Source organism: Carassius gibelio, chromosome B15 (assembly GCF_023724105.1).
Source record: "Carassius gibelio isolate Cgi1373 ecotype wild population from Czech Republic chromosome B15, carGib1.2-hapl.c, whole genome shotgun sequence".
NCBI lineage: Eukaryota > Metazoa > Chordata > Actinopteri > Cypriniformes > Cyprinidae > Carassius > Carassius gibelio.
This window is the reverse complement of record NC_068410.1, coordinates 28,638,752-28,650,595: the sequence shown is the minus strand read 5'-3', so window position 1 is coordinate 28,650,595 and position 11,844 is coordinate 28,638,752. Positions and strand designations below refer to the sequence as shown.

General features: G+C 34.4%; 2 protein-coding genes across 3 annotated transcripts; one reads left to right on the top strand and one right to left on the bottom strand.

The window, feature by feature from the left end:
• Positions 1 to 43: 43 nt before the first annotated feature.
• Positions 44 to 8,664, bottom strand: LOC127972106 (ras-related protein Rab-30). Of its 2 annotated transcripts, XM_052575408.1 has the most exons (5): positions 8,491 to 8,664; positions 7,153 to 7,251; positions 6,928 to 7,011; positions 5,538 to 5,721; positions 44 to 3,590 (listed from the first exon to the last, which is right to left on the bottom strand). In XM_052575408.1, exons 2-5 carry the CDS (start codon positions 7,243 to 7,245, stop codon positions 3,337 to 3,339), a joined length of 615 nt encoding a protein of 204 aa, XP_052431368.1. In that variant the 5' UTR covers positions 7,246 to 7,251; positions 8,491 to 8,664; the 3' UTR covers positions 44 to 3,336. The 2 variants fall into 2 exon arrangements, with proteins under 2 accessions (XP_052431368.1, XP_052431367.1); XM_052575407.1 differs by lacking the exon at positions 8,491 to 8,664 and having other exon boundaries at positions 7,153 to 7,263.
• A 799-nt stretch (positions 8,665 to 9,463) lies between these two features.
• LOC127972086 (NADH dehydrogenase [ubiquinone] 1 subunit C2-like) lies at positions 9,464 to 11,580 on the top strand. The gene is made up of 3 exons (XM_052575364.1): positions 9,464 to 9,706; positions 10,196 to 10,339; positions 10,453 to 11,580. The coding sequence occupies exons 1-3, from the start codon at positions 9,568 to 9,570 to the stop codon at positions 10,500 to 10,502; spliced, it is 333 nt and encodes a 110-aa protein (XP_052431324.1). The 5' UTR covers positions 9,464 to 9,567; the 3' UTR covers positions 10,503 to 11,580.
• The last annotated feature ends 264 nt before the right edge of the window (positions 11,581 to 11,844 follow it).

Here is an 11,844-nt window from a genome sequence, read left to right as displayed (position 1 = left end):
GACTTCAAACACAGTTCTACCAAAGAAATCAGCTTTGAATTGCTGCAATCATGGGGTTTGTCTCTTTATGTAAATGAATTACACATAATGCATCACAACTTATATATTGAAAGCACACACTAAAACAATAAATGTACGGTTATCTACTTTGGATACAGATCTTGTGGGTTTAAAGAATGGCATTTCATCTTCACTAGACAAAAGACTGTTACTCTTTGATGAAAATTGTACTTTACATAATGAAATGGTCATAATAACAGAAAAAGTAAGCACTTAGTAGTACATATACGATACTGAAAATTAGGGCATTTAACATCGAAAATAAATAATTCTAGAGTCTTACTGGTACACAATGCAACACATTACAGTATGGCATATATCTGTAAAAGAATGCTAGACAAAAATACCTGACAGAGAAAATACTGTGCATGGCACGTCATGTAACATAGAAAGAAAACAGTTTATACAAAACTAGAAAAGGTTATCGCTTTAAAATAAAATGTTAATAGAAAAGCTTAATATCATATAAGCAGCTATGTGTAAATATAAGGAAAAAACTGCAAAATAACTGGCATGGGCAACCAAAAAAGCTGAAACAATTGGTCCTGAACTTAAACAATGTTTAGTGTTTTAGTGAATACTTTTTGTCAAGAAAAAAAATTATGAAAATAAATCAGTCTAAACAAAATCACTGAATCAAGCACATGGCATCTAAACCAGTTTTGTAAAAGAACAAAAAAAGAAAAAGCTCTGTAGCAGCGAGTAAAATACTGAAAGTCTATAAAAGAGGAGATTCACAGTTCCATTGTAATGACACAGGTGCAAAAAACCTTACAGCACAGCCAAGGTTGGAGGTACAAGTTCCAACTGTTTAAAAGTCATTAAAATGCACAACACAGTTCCAGAACAGACAAAGGCCAACCGAAAACCAGAATCACACTGTATCACACCATTACACAAATCCATCTTCAACTCCTCAATATGATGCATTGGAACACAAAGACCATTTGTGCAAGAACTCACTGAAACATCTATGAAATACATCTCATTCACACATAAACTACTCGCACACTGTTCTCTCAGCCTCTCAAGTGCCAAAAGCTTTAAACATCGCTATGGTTATTATTACAATACCAAAGCTGGACTAAATTAACAGCAAAGCATCCTGGTATATTTCAGTTCTGGTAATATGTAAAAATGTGTAAAAGGACAGAATATCTCCAAATGGGTATTGGAGCAATCCTTGAGAAAAAAAAAAAAAAAAAAACACCTACCATTATGGAATGAAGCAAGCATTTTAGACAGTGCATTAAAACATTGAGTCCATTCTGTTTACTTTTCAACGTAACGTAAGAAAAGACATTAAAGGACGATATCTAGACCTTAGCCAGCTAAAATTGTAATCTGAAAAATCTAGACTGGATGATCTCATGAAACCTGCCAAGAACAAGCCATACACTACCAATCAAAAGTGTGTGGTCGGAGAATTTTTTATTTTTATTTAAGTTTTGAGAATAAATCTCTCCCTAGATTGAATGTATTTGATCAAATAACAGTTAAAACATTGATATTGTGAAATATTATTACAATATATATTTTAACTATCATTACTCCATTCTTCAGTGTAACATATGCTTTAGAAACTATTTTAAGATGCAGATTCCGTGCTCAAGAAAAACTTCTAATTATTGTTAATGAAAACAGTTGCTTAATATTTTTGTGGAAAGTGCGTTTTTTTGGTGGGATTCTTTAGTTAAAAAAAAAAAGTTTATAAGAACAGCATTTATTTGAAATATAATTTATAACGTCATTTATAACATAAATGCATGTCATTAATTTAATGCATCCTTGCTGAATATTTTTTTTTTTTTTTAAGAAAATCATACTGATCCAAAACTTTTGATTGGTAGTGTATTTCACCCAAAAAAAAAAAAAAAAATTCAATTCAATTTGTTTGCAGTTACTTAAGGAAATTCTTCCTTTCTGTTCTTATTACTGTAATGCAAAAAAAAATGAATTCCTATAATTAGTACAATAAAAACACACATACTGCAAACTATGTATACATTTTGGGAGTTTGTGTTATAATAAAAATCTTAAAAAATATATTTGTGTCAGGGCAGTATTATTTTTTGCAGTACTGAGAATCTACTGAGATTTCTACTTGAAATAAACTAAATTAAAACATCCAAACTAATATATCAACCAGGTTAAAGTGATATTTTTGGGTTAAATATGACCCAAACATGTGCTCCATGAGATTCCCCAGGGCTATGTAATGTATGACGACAGGATTCAGATGGCTGAGGCACATTGGGTTTTGGCTATGACTTCTCAAAATGACATGGCCTTCATTGAGTATTAACAACCAAACTACCATGCAAGCAGTAAGGGGAGTTTATATTCTTATAAACTAAATACCTGACAAATGAGGATTTAAGATGGTGGTTTTACATCTTCCTGCCACAGATTATATAAGGGAGCTTGCTGTCTGTTTGCATTATTGGCTTATTCGTTTAAAACAAAAACAAAAACAAAAACTCATGCATAAGTAACCTCAAACAATCTCGCAAGCAATCAAGAAGTGCATTTTGTGCGAATAATAAATGTGCACACCAACACACCAATTTTGTGGCAATGGATCTTAAAGGAGCAGTTCATCCTAAAATAATAACTCTATCATTATTTACTCAGCCTAATGTCATTCCAAACCCGTAAGCATCATATGGCTTCAGAAGACTTGGAATATAACACACAAGTCATATATGGACTGCTTTGCACACTGTATACTATCAGTTGGAAAATAGCTTCATGAACGTGTTTTAGCACATACCCTAAAAGTGTCTTCAGTCAGTCATATGGGTTTGGAACAACATGAAGGTAAGTAAGTGATGACAGAATGCTTATTGTAGAAGAACTAGTCCTTCAAGTGAGTGAGACTGCCGATGAAAATCTGTATTCTCAATTATTTTCCAAATTTCTAATATGACAAATACACTGACTCTCAAGTCAGCAGGGAAAGCCCAACTGTTGCATTGTACAGAAGTATAGAAAATCTCATTGTCTGACCTATCATCAAGCATTTTTGTATAACAGGGCCCTTTTTTCTGGCCAAAAGCATCTCTAAGCTTTAGACCCACCTTTAAAAGCAGCATCGTTTTGATATCATGTTTTTACAGAATGTTTTAAAATACCCAGGCATTTTTGAAGGGTAAAAGAAATAGACCTTAACAACAGTGGAAAACAGTAACCACTGCAACTACGTAGTGGTTACTAACAATACAACCACTTTGTATGCAATCCATGTTGCCCCTCATCCACACACAGTGGCCAAGTCTACTGGTTTATGCTGCAGCAACTCAAGTAACTGATGTTTTTCCCTTCTCCAGGCATGGGAGTGGAGTCGTTGTTGTCCAACGTGTTTTGCTTGGCCTCGCGGATCAGTTCGCAGGCCAGATCCAGAAAGAGCTTCTCCACGTTGTCCGATTCTTTGGCAGAGGTCTCCAGATAAAGCATGCTCTGCGCCTCTGCAAACTCCTCTGCTCGCTGCCGATGGACTTCTCGCTTATCGGCCAGGTCTATCTTATTCCCTGCAAAAAACAACAGCAGTGAATAGGGCTCAAATGCTCTGGTTAGAAGGACATTAAAGGTGTCGTAGAATGCAAAAATCATTTTTATAAGATGTTTGAACACAGTGTGGCCACAGTGTGTGAAAACAACCAGCCTATAATGGTAAAAATCCACCCACTCATTGTTTTATAATCCCAATAATTCATAAACAGTCTCTCCACACTATAGCAGTTCCAGGTTTCTCAGTAAACTTCGCCAGGGTTGCCATGTTTTGAGCCATGAGGTGGATCTCCTAGTAAAAATCGCATTCCAGTGGGGTAAAATACAAATTTTTGGTGGGATTCTCCTGGTAAAGTTGGCATTTTATGCACTAAATATCAGGTTATTGGGTCGCTTAAACCCGTCGGAAAACCACAAACTAGGCAACACTGACTGCTCCGCACTAATCTGAAAAGCAAGACGGGAGCAGCAGCTCATTTTCATTTAAAAGGGACAAACACAAATAACAGCGCGTTTTAGCTCATACCCTAAAAGTGGCAATTTCAACATGCTATACAAAATTATCTGTTGTGTATTTTGAGATAAAACTTCATATACACACTCTGGGGACATCAGAGGACAATTTGAAATATTGCATCAATTGCACCCTTAAATGAACCGGGAACAGCAGTGAACAGGGCTCAAATGCTCTGGTTACAAGGACATTAAGTACCTGGTGACAGGAAGATAGTCTAACGTAAGCCAGTCTGTTTGTTCAATGACAAACAGATCCAAAAACATATTAAACTAATGTTGATAGACAATTTCCTGCATTGGTTAAGAGAGCGCATTTTGACCAACCAATGGATGGATGGATAGATGGATACTGACCTTGATAAGATATGAGTCTCTATATGGGGTGAAAACTTATTAAAGTATAGCCGGGCGATATATCTAACGATATGATCATGCGTATCTAGTTAGTAAAACTGGTTCCGTGATTAGCGCTAAATCGCCATCACCTGCTTTCAAATGGAGCATTTAATAGACAGAGCCGTAGATCACTGACAAACTACGCAATATCGCATTCATATTGCGTATTCATCGAAGGCAATAATGAACACGATATTGCGTAGCTTGTCAGTGATCTACGCTCTGTCTAATAAATGCCGCTCCATTTGAAACCAGGTAATGGCGATTTAGCGCTAATCATGGAACCAGATTTACTGACCAATTGCGCATGATCATATCGTTAGATATATTGCCCAGCTCTACAATGAAGATGTGTAAATTTGTCTTATTTTGCCTAAATATCGAATTTTTTTCATTTAGTACCGCCTTCATACATTACAGTAGATATTTACATGTTTCCCAGTAGAAGAAAAGTTACATTTACCCTGATCTTCAAATTCAAAAAGTTGCGATCCCCTCCCCCAGTTCTTAATGCATTGTTTTTCCCTCTGAAGTTCAAAAGCTTACTGATGCTCCAGAAGGAAAAACAAACCTTTTGAACTATTATTTTTCTTTTGGACTATATGCAAACATCTTTTATTTAAAATCTCTTATTCAGGTCAGTACTAAATAAACAATAACATGCATTTTTTGTATGATCCCTCTTATTTTGGTGAAATAGCATTTTGCAGATTCTCCAAGATGTATGTAAAGTTTTATTTCAAGTGCAGACAGACAGACAGATATTAAGTTGTTTGTAGCTGCATCAATAAACATTACAATAAGCATAATGAACTCATATATGCTCCTGTACTGAACAATTGGTACAAACATAAGTTTGTGGTCTACTGTGTGGTGCAGTTAATCTTTAAATTTTTAAAGGAAACATGACCTCCACCGACAGAGGACAATATTTCATTGATTTTGATATTTATATATCACTCTATATACTGTAGCAAAAAAAAAAAAGAACATCAAATAGATATATGATTTGTTTTATAATTTTAAAATGGTTCAATTAAAACTTGAATACTCACCTACTAAGATTGTCACCACTTGGTTGTTGGCATACTGCTCGATCTCCCTCAGCCACTCCGGAAGGCACCGGAAGGAATCTTCACAGGTGATGTCATAGGTCAGGATGAGAGCGTTGGCACTGCGGTAGTAACTCTGGGTAATTGAGCGGAACCGCTCCTGCCCGGCCGTGTCCCAGATCTGGAGCTGTGGGAATGAGCAGATCAAATAATCAGTGAAGTCACTCACTACTTCTAGCAGAACCCAACACAAACTACAGCTTTCTGTCTCTGTTTCATTAGCAGCAAGTGCACTGAAATGCGGAAAAATGCTTAAAGGTACACAGACTCAAATACAAGGGCTTAATCAGTGAGTGGTCTACTCTAAACTGATGTTTGATACATTTCAAGGCCAAGATTAGTCACATTATTTATATTTTAAATATATAAACAGATATATCAGGTGCTAATTTAAATATAAATAGCATTTTTTATCATCTAAAGAATTATGTGACTGATCTTTCCAACAGACTTATAATGCACTTGACATCAAGCACACAAAACAGGCGTACACTTCTAAAAGTATGTTTATTTGTATATTGCATTTCCAACATCTCGATTGTTTTGGTTTCCCTGTTAATTAAGTATTTAAAATTTGGCACTTATAAAAAATGTATAAAATGTGTTTTTAATGAATGCCACAATTTCTGTTTCATTCCTCTTCCATTCTGAAGAATTTTTGTGGACTGAGGGAAACTGAAAGACATTTACAGTGTTTATAATGTTTTGTTTTAGTTCCTAATACTTTTAAATTAATTCAGAATGTAATATTATAATGTGACTTATACAATGTGATTCTGAACCCCTGTGATTAGTTCGGTGCAGCTTATACATATATTTAATATATATTTAAAGCAAATTCAAGTTCATTCAACAGTATTTTTACATTTTATTTAGCCATGTTAGAAGACTCCTTCTTGTGTCACCTCTAGCCACAACACAACACAACAGCCAACAGATTATTATTAGTATTATTATTATAAAAAATTAATAAAAAAGGTATTATTATTTCCTTTTATTACATAGTGAAGCGCCCTTGGTTTTGGAGCTATGAAAATAAAAGTAACAACAATATTTCATTATTATTTATTTACATAGCCCTCTTCTGCAAACCAAAGGCTGCATCACAGGGTATGACAAAAAAGAAATCAAGAGCATAACCAAAAGTCAATAAGAAACATAAGAAAGATTAAATAAATAATTGATTACAATATATAGACTAAAAAATAAATAAGTCACTAGTCACTATCTTTTATGTTTATTAATTCATGCATGCATAAGCAATAACCATTATATTCCATTAAAATTCCCATACATTTACCTCAAAATTATATAAAAACTAGAGGCTACCCACCTTCACCTTCACTCCTTTTATTTCCACAGTTTTGATCATGAAATCAACTCCAATGGTGGCACCTTGTCCCGGAGGGAAGAGCCCCTAGAAACGCAATAAGTTTTTTTAAATGCAACTATTATTATAAAATTAGGGACTGCATATTTTATAAAGACTCTTACACATTGCAAACCTCTAGTGTTGTTTTGTTATAGCCAAGATAATGCAATGAGTTCTTCCACACACCTGAGTGAAGCGTCGGACGAGGCAGGTTTTGCCCACTCCTGCATTTCCTATCAGCACAATTTTGAATAAGTAGTCATAATCCTCCATGCTCATTCTCAGCTGAGGGAACATGAATGAAAGAGAAAGAGAAAGAGAGAGAGAAAGACATGTGGATAATATGTGGGTGTTAAGAACTGCAATGCAAACTTCAGATGGCAGAGCAACATCCCTCTGATAAAACTCTGTTTGAAGTGAAAGAGCCGCAGCAGCCCTTACAGAACAAACATTTTAATGACACCAGTGATGTCTTACCGAGAACAAACGAGGGAATAAACTACGCCCGATGTCTCTAGGGACCTTTTTTTAAGCTGTCCATTCTTTAATTTATTAGATCAACAGTGCCTCTGTATTTCACTACACACATTAGCAGTGTTTGTTTCTGAAGTGTTGCTATAGGAGAAGCTGCTATGCATGTGCTCAAATGCTGCTGTTGCCAAGGCCTATGGCAGGATGCTGAGAGGACCGCAATAAAGACGCAAGGAATAAAGAACAACTCTCAGAGGCCTGTCGACACACATGCAAACACACTTTCAATAGCTCGTTAAGAAGAACTGTGGTGGATGAAAGCATTAGACATTTAAAAGAAATACAATTGAAAGTGTGTACGTTGGTTGAGCGTAAACAGGCCTCCTTTAAAAATGATTTAAATAAAAAGTTAACTTAATTTGCTGCATGAATAAACATTCAACCATTACACAAAAAGCTATCTCACATTCATTTTGTACAAAATTAATATAAAAATAAATACTATGAAAATGCATTATTCATTGTATTATTATTGTTTTTGTTATGAACTAATACAACTGAAAACTGTAAGTTGAGCATAAACAAACCCCCTTTACAAATACATTTTTGATTAAAGAAATGACTTCACCACCACTGCAAAAATACTTTATCTTACATTAATTTTGTAATTATTACTAATTAATGCGTATGTGCTCAGCCAAAATTATATTTAATACTTTTAGACACAATTCATGCATTATTAATTAAATGTACATAAAATATACTTTATATACTGATCCCAACTGGGTAACGGTTATGGATGATAAAAAAGAACCTGCCATGCAATCTCTCTAAGCAGAAAACTGAAATTTGATATGCAATATCACTGAGCACAACAAAAGACTTAGATGTGGCCTAATACACTTCCTTAATATTTAGACCCTTTATCCTTTATAATTAGTGAGAATTGCACATTTTATTTTATAAAGCAATAAAACCTGCAGGCATGTTCTTCCATTAGCTAGCAGGATGCTCTACACATTAAAGGTCACATTAAATCATCTTCACACTTACCAAACACTGGGGATTCACCCCACTGCTTCTATTATTCCGAACGCATTCAGTCTTTTCTTCAGGCTTTTAATCTAAACGATAATAGCAATGGTGCAACGCCAACAGCAACCTCGGCAGATTTTCAGCTCCAGTGTTGCACAATGATCGCAGAGTTTCTCGGTTTTTTGACAATGACGTCATGCTGCTTTCCCACTGGAAGCCGAGTCCGGAAAACATCACAGCTGCATTCTGGGATTTGTAGTTCAACGTTCACCAGTGGAAATGGCAAAACAGGGGGTGGGGGGCGGTTGGCTGAGAGTCATGATAAGTTACTGTAGGTATCAGAGTTTAATCTTTCTGTTTGTATTCAACTTCAAAATATTGCTACAAATTACATATTTGCTAAAAGAATTATTTGCTAGTATTTTTAAAATAAATATATTTAAATTAAATAAATATTTATTTTTATTTTGTTATTATCTTGAAGAAAGAAAATATTTGCTGTGTACGTGTGAACATATAACTATGGAAAGGACTGAAAAAAATCAGCAAAGAACATACTTTACAATGTTTTAAAAATACATAAAATACATTACAATATATAAAATAATGACACATTATTAATATAAATTTTGTTTTGATCTCTAGTGGGCTATTCCACATTCACATTTGGCCTAAAACTAGACTACTATAAGATTAAAAATGCATTTTCTTGCCCCCGAATCACCGTTTACAACATATATTTGGCATATTGTTAAAATATATTGTCCAGGTGATATATATATATATATATATATATATATATATATATATATATATATATATATATATATATATATATATATATATATATATATATATATATATATATATATATATATATATATATATATATATATGATAGTTAGTATAAAAGACCAGTAGAAACCAATAAAACCTTGAATTTCTCTCCGGAACACTTGTAAATCCACCACGTGTTTCTCACCGGACCGATTTTCATTTCCGCCTAAACATTGCCCTTGATTTCCTCTAGGAGGTGAAATGAAAAGTTGAGTGTCAAAAGGCTTCTGACTTTAGAAGAGCCTGTTATTTCTCACAATGGGTCTTCTGCCAGACGAGGCGAAAGTTTTGCCTCCTCCGGGGATCGTCAACAGAAATTCAGTGTGGTTCGGTCTGTGCGGCTGGGCGACCGCGATGCTGCACAACAGTTTAAACCGCAGGCCTGCGCTCAAAGCCGGTGAGGACACTGCTACAGCAATGCATTTATTATGAACTAAACCTCTAACAATAAGACATTGTCGTTAATTGCATAATAACAACGAAATAATGCGTTCCTAGTTGAGTTTAACGTTACTTGCAGCCCTAACACACATCAACTGTGATGGCAACATATATATGGTGCTGAATGAATACCATATTCTTGATATTTACATGGTCACTACATTTTATTATCGAGAGCAGTGGCATTGCTATTGCACTCCTTCTTATCACTTAAGCCAATAATATTGCTAGTGACTGCATATCACTAGCATTTTAGCACTATTGTATCTAACTCACATAACTGACAAGATGTTGTGTAAGATTAATGCAGAAGTCAAACCAGTTGTAATACGTGTACATAAAAAAAAAAAAAAAAAAAAAAACTACAAATGTGATGCCCAGTAAAAATCAAAATAATTGGAATTTTTTTCGTTTGTTTTTAATGTTTGTTTGTTTTATTAAACAGGTGTTCACCGCCAAGCGCTGTTCATAACCGTTGGATGGTTCATCGGCTATCATCTCACAAAGTTTGAGAATTATAAATATGCCACATTGGACAGGGACATGAATGAGTACATCCGGCTGCATCCTGAGCAATTTCCAGAGAAAGGTAACAGTGCGTGTTACTTTATGTCTTGAGGTTTTCTCTGTATTTAAATTGTGTATGTTGTTGCCATAATACTGTCAATCTTTCAACGTTTTTATTTCACTTTCTCAAACCAGCACCGAAGACATTTGCTGAAATCGTGGAGCCTTTTCATCCAATTCGTTGAGAGGATGAGGAATGTGAAGACTATTGTTGCAAATCTGGTTGAACAGACTTTACTGATTTATTGATTTATTAAGTTGTGTCCTCAATGTCATTAAACTGTCTGAAAAAAAAGATGTTTTTTTTTTTTCATTGCATAATTAGTTGTTACGTTACCAGATTGTTTTAATTACTTATAATAATCAGCGGTTCTTAATCCTGGTCTTCGTGACCCCCCACTCTGCACATTTTGAATGTTTCTCTTACTGCTTCAGGGGTTTGTTCGATTCGACCATAAGTGCCCTGCGAAGTGGACACCACAGAATATTCTCCAGTTTGAAAGAAGCATATATGTTCTGTTCAAAGGGTATTAAAGTGCACAAATCTGTGTTTTTAAGTGAAGTAAACTTCAGCCGATTTCCAGTGTGCAGGGAGTAGAGAACAGTGAACACTTTGTAGGGATCATGTCAGTCGGAACACAGTTCATTCATGGAACTTGTAACAAGCTGGTTATCTAATCAGGTGTGTTAAACAAAAGAGACGTGCAAAATATGCAGAGCGGGGACTAGGATTAAGAACAGCTGATAATTATATTAATTTTTTATTGCCCATCCTCAAAAAAAAAAAAATGCAAGAAAAACTTCAAAATGTCTCATTTGTATTCCATGGAAGAGATATATATATATATATATATATATATGTAAATTCTTGTACATATGTGTATGTAGGATACCGATTATGCATTTTAATGTTCTTTAAAGTGTGTTTGGCATATTGACATATAAAGACATGCATAAACAAGGTCATTAGTATCTTTGAAATGACCATACAAATCATTGTGATAGCATGACATTTGAGGCTGTGCTTTCATGTCATAAATGATTTCAGATAGACTTTGGCTTGGATATTGTACCAATACCCTTCTCGTGCAATAATGTGCAATACCAGGACTTTTGTAACAGATTCAGCTGCTCTTTAGTTTACTTAGGAAGATTTCATCTTCTTGTTGGACATAAATTTGTATTTCAAAACTGAATTATTTTAGTGAAAGGAGCAATATAAGTAATATTATTAAAGGACATGCAACTATAACTATATAATTATATTATGTATAGTGTGTCTGCGTACATCAAGGTTATTGTTGTTAACAAACAAAAGCATTAAAAAAAAAGCATTTTTATTCATTAAAATAAAGCTGAAATAAAATAAATGATAGCATTGATAGAAGCCTGAGGATTCTGTCCTGTACACACCAGGCCCCCACAAAAAGCAATAAAAAGACCAATTAAAACCAAAGATGTTACTTTGGCCGCTAACTAAAATAAGTTTAAGATGTGGCACTAAAATTACTTACTGGAAATAACTAC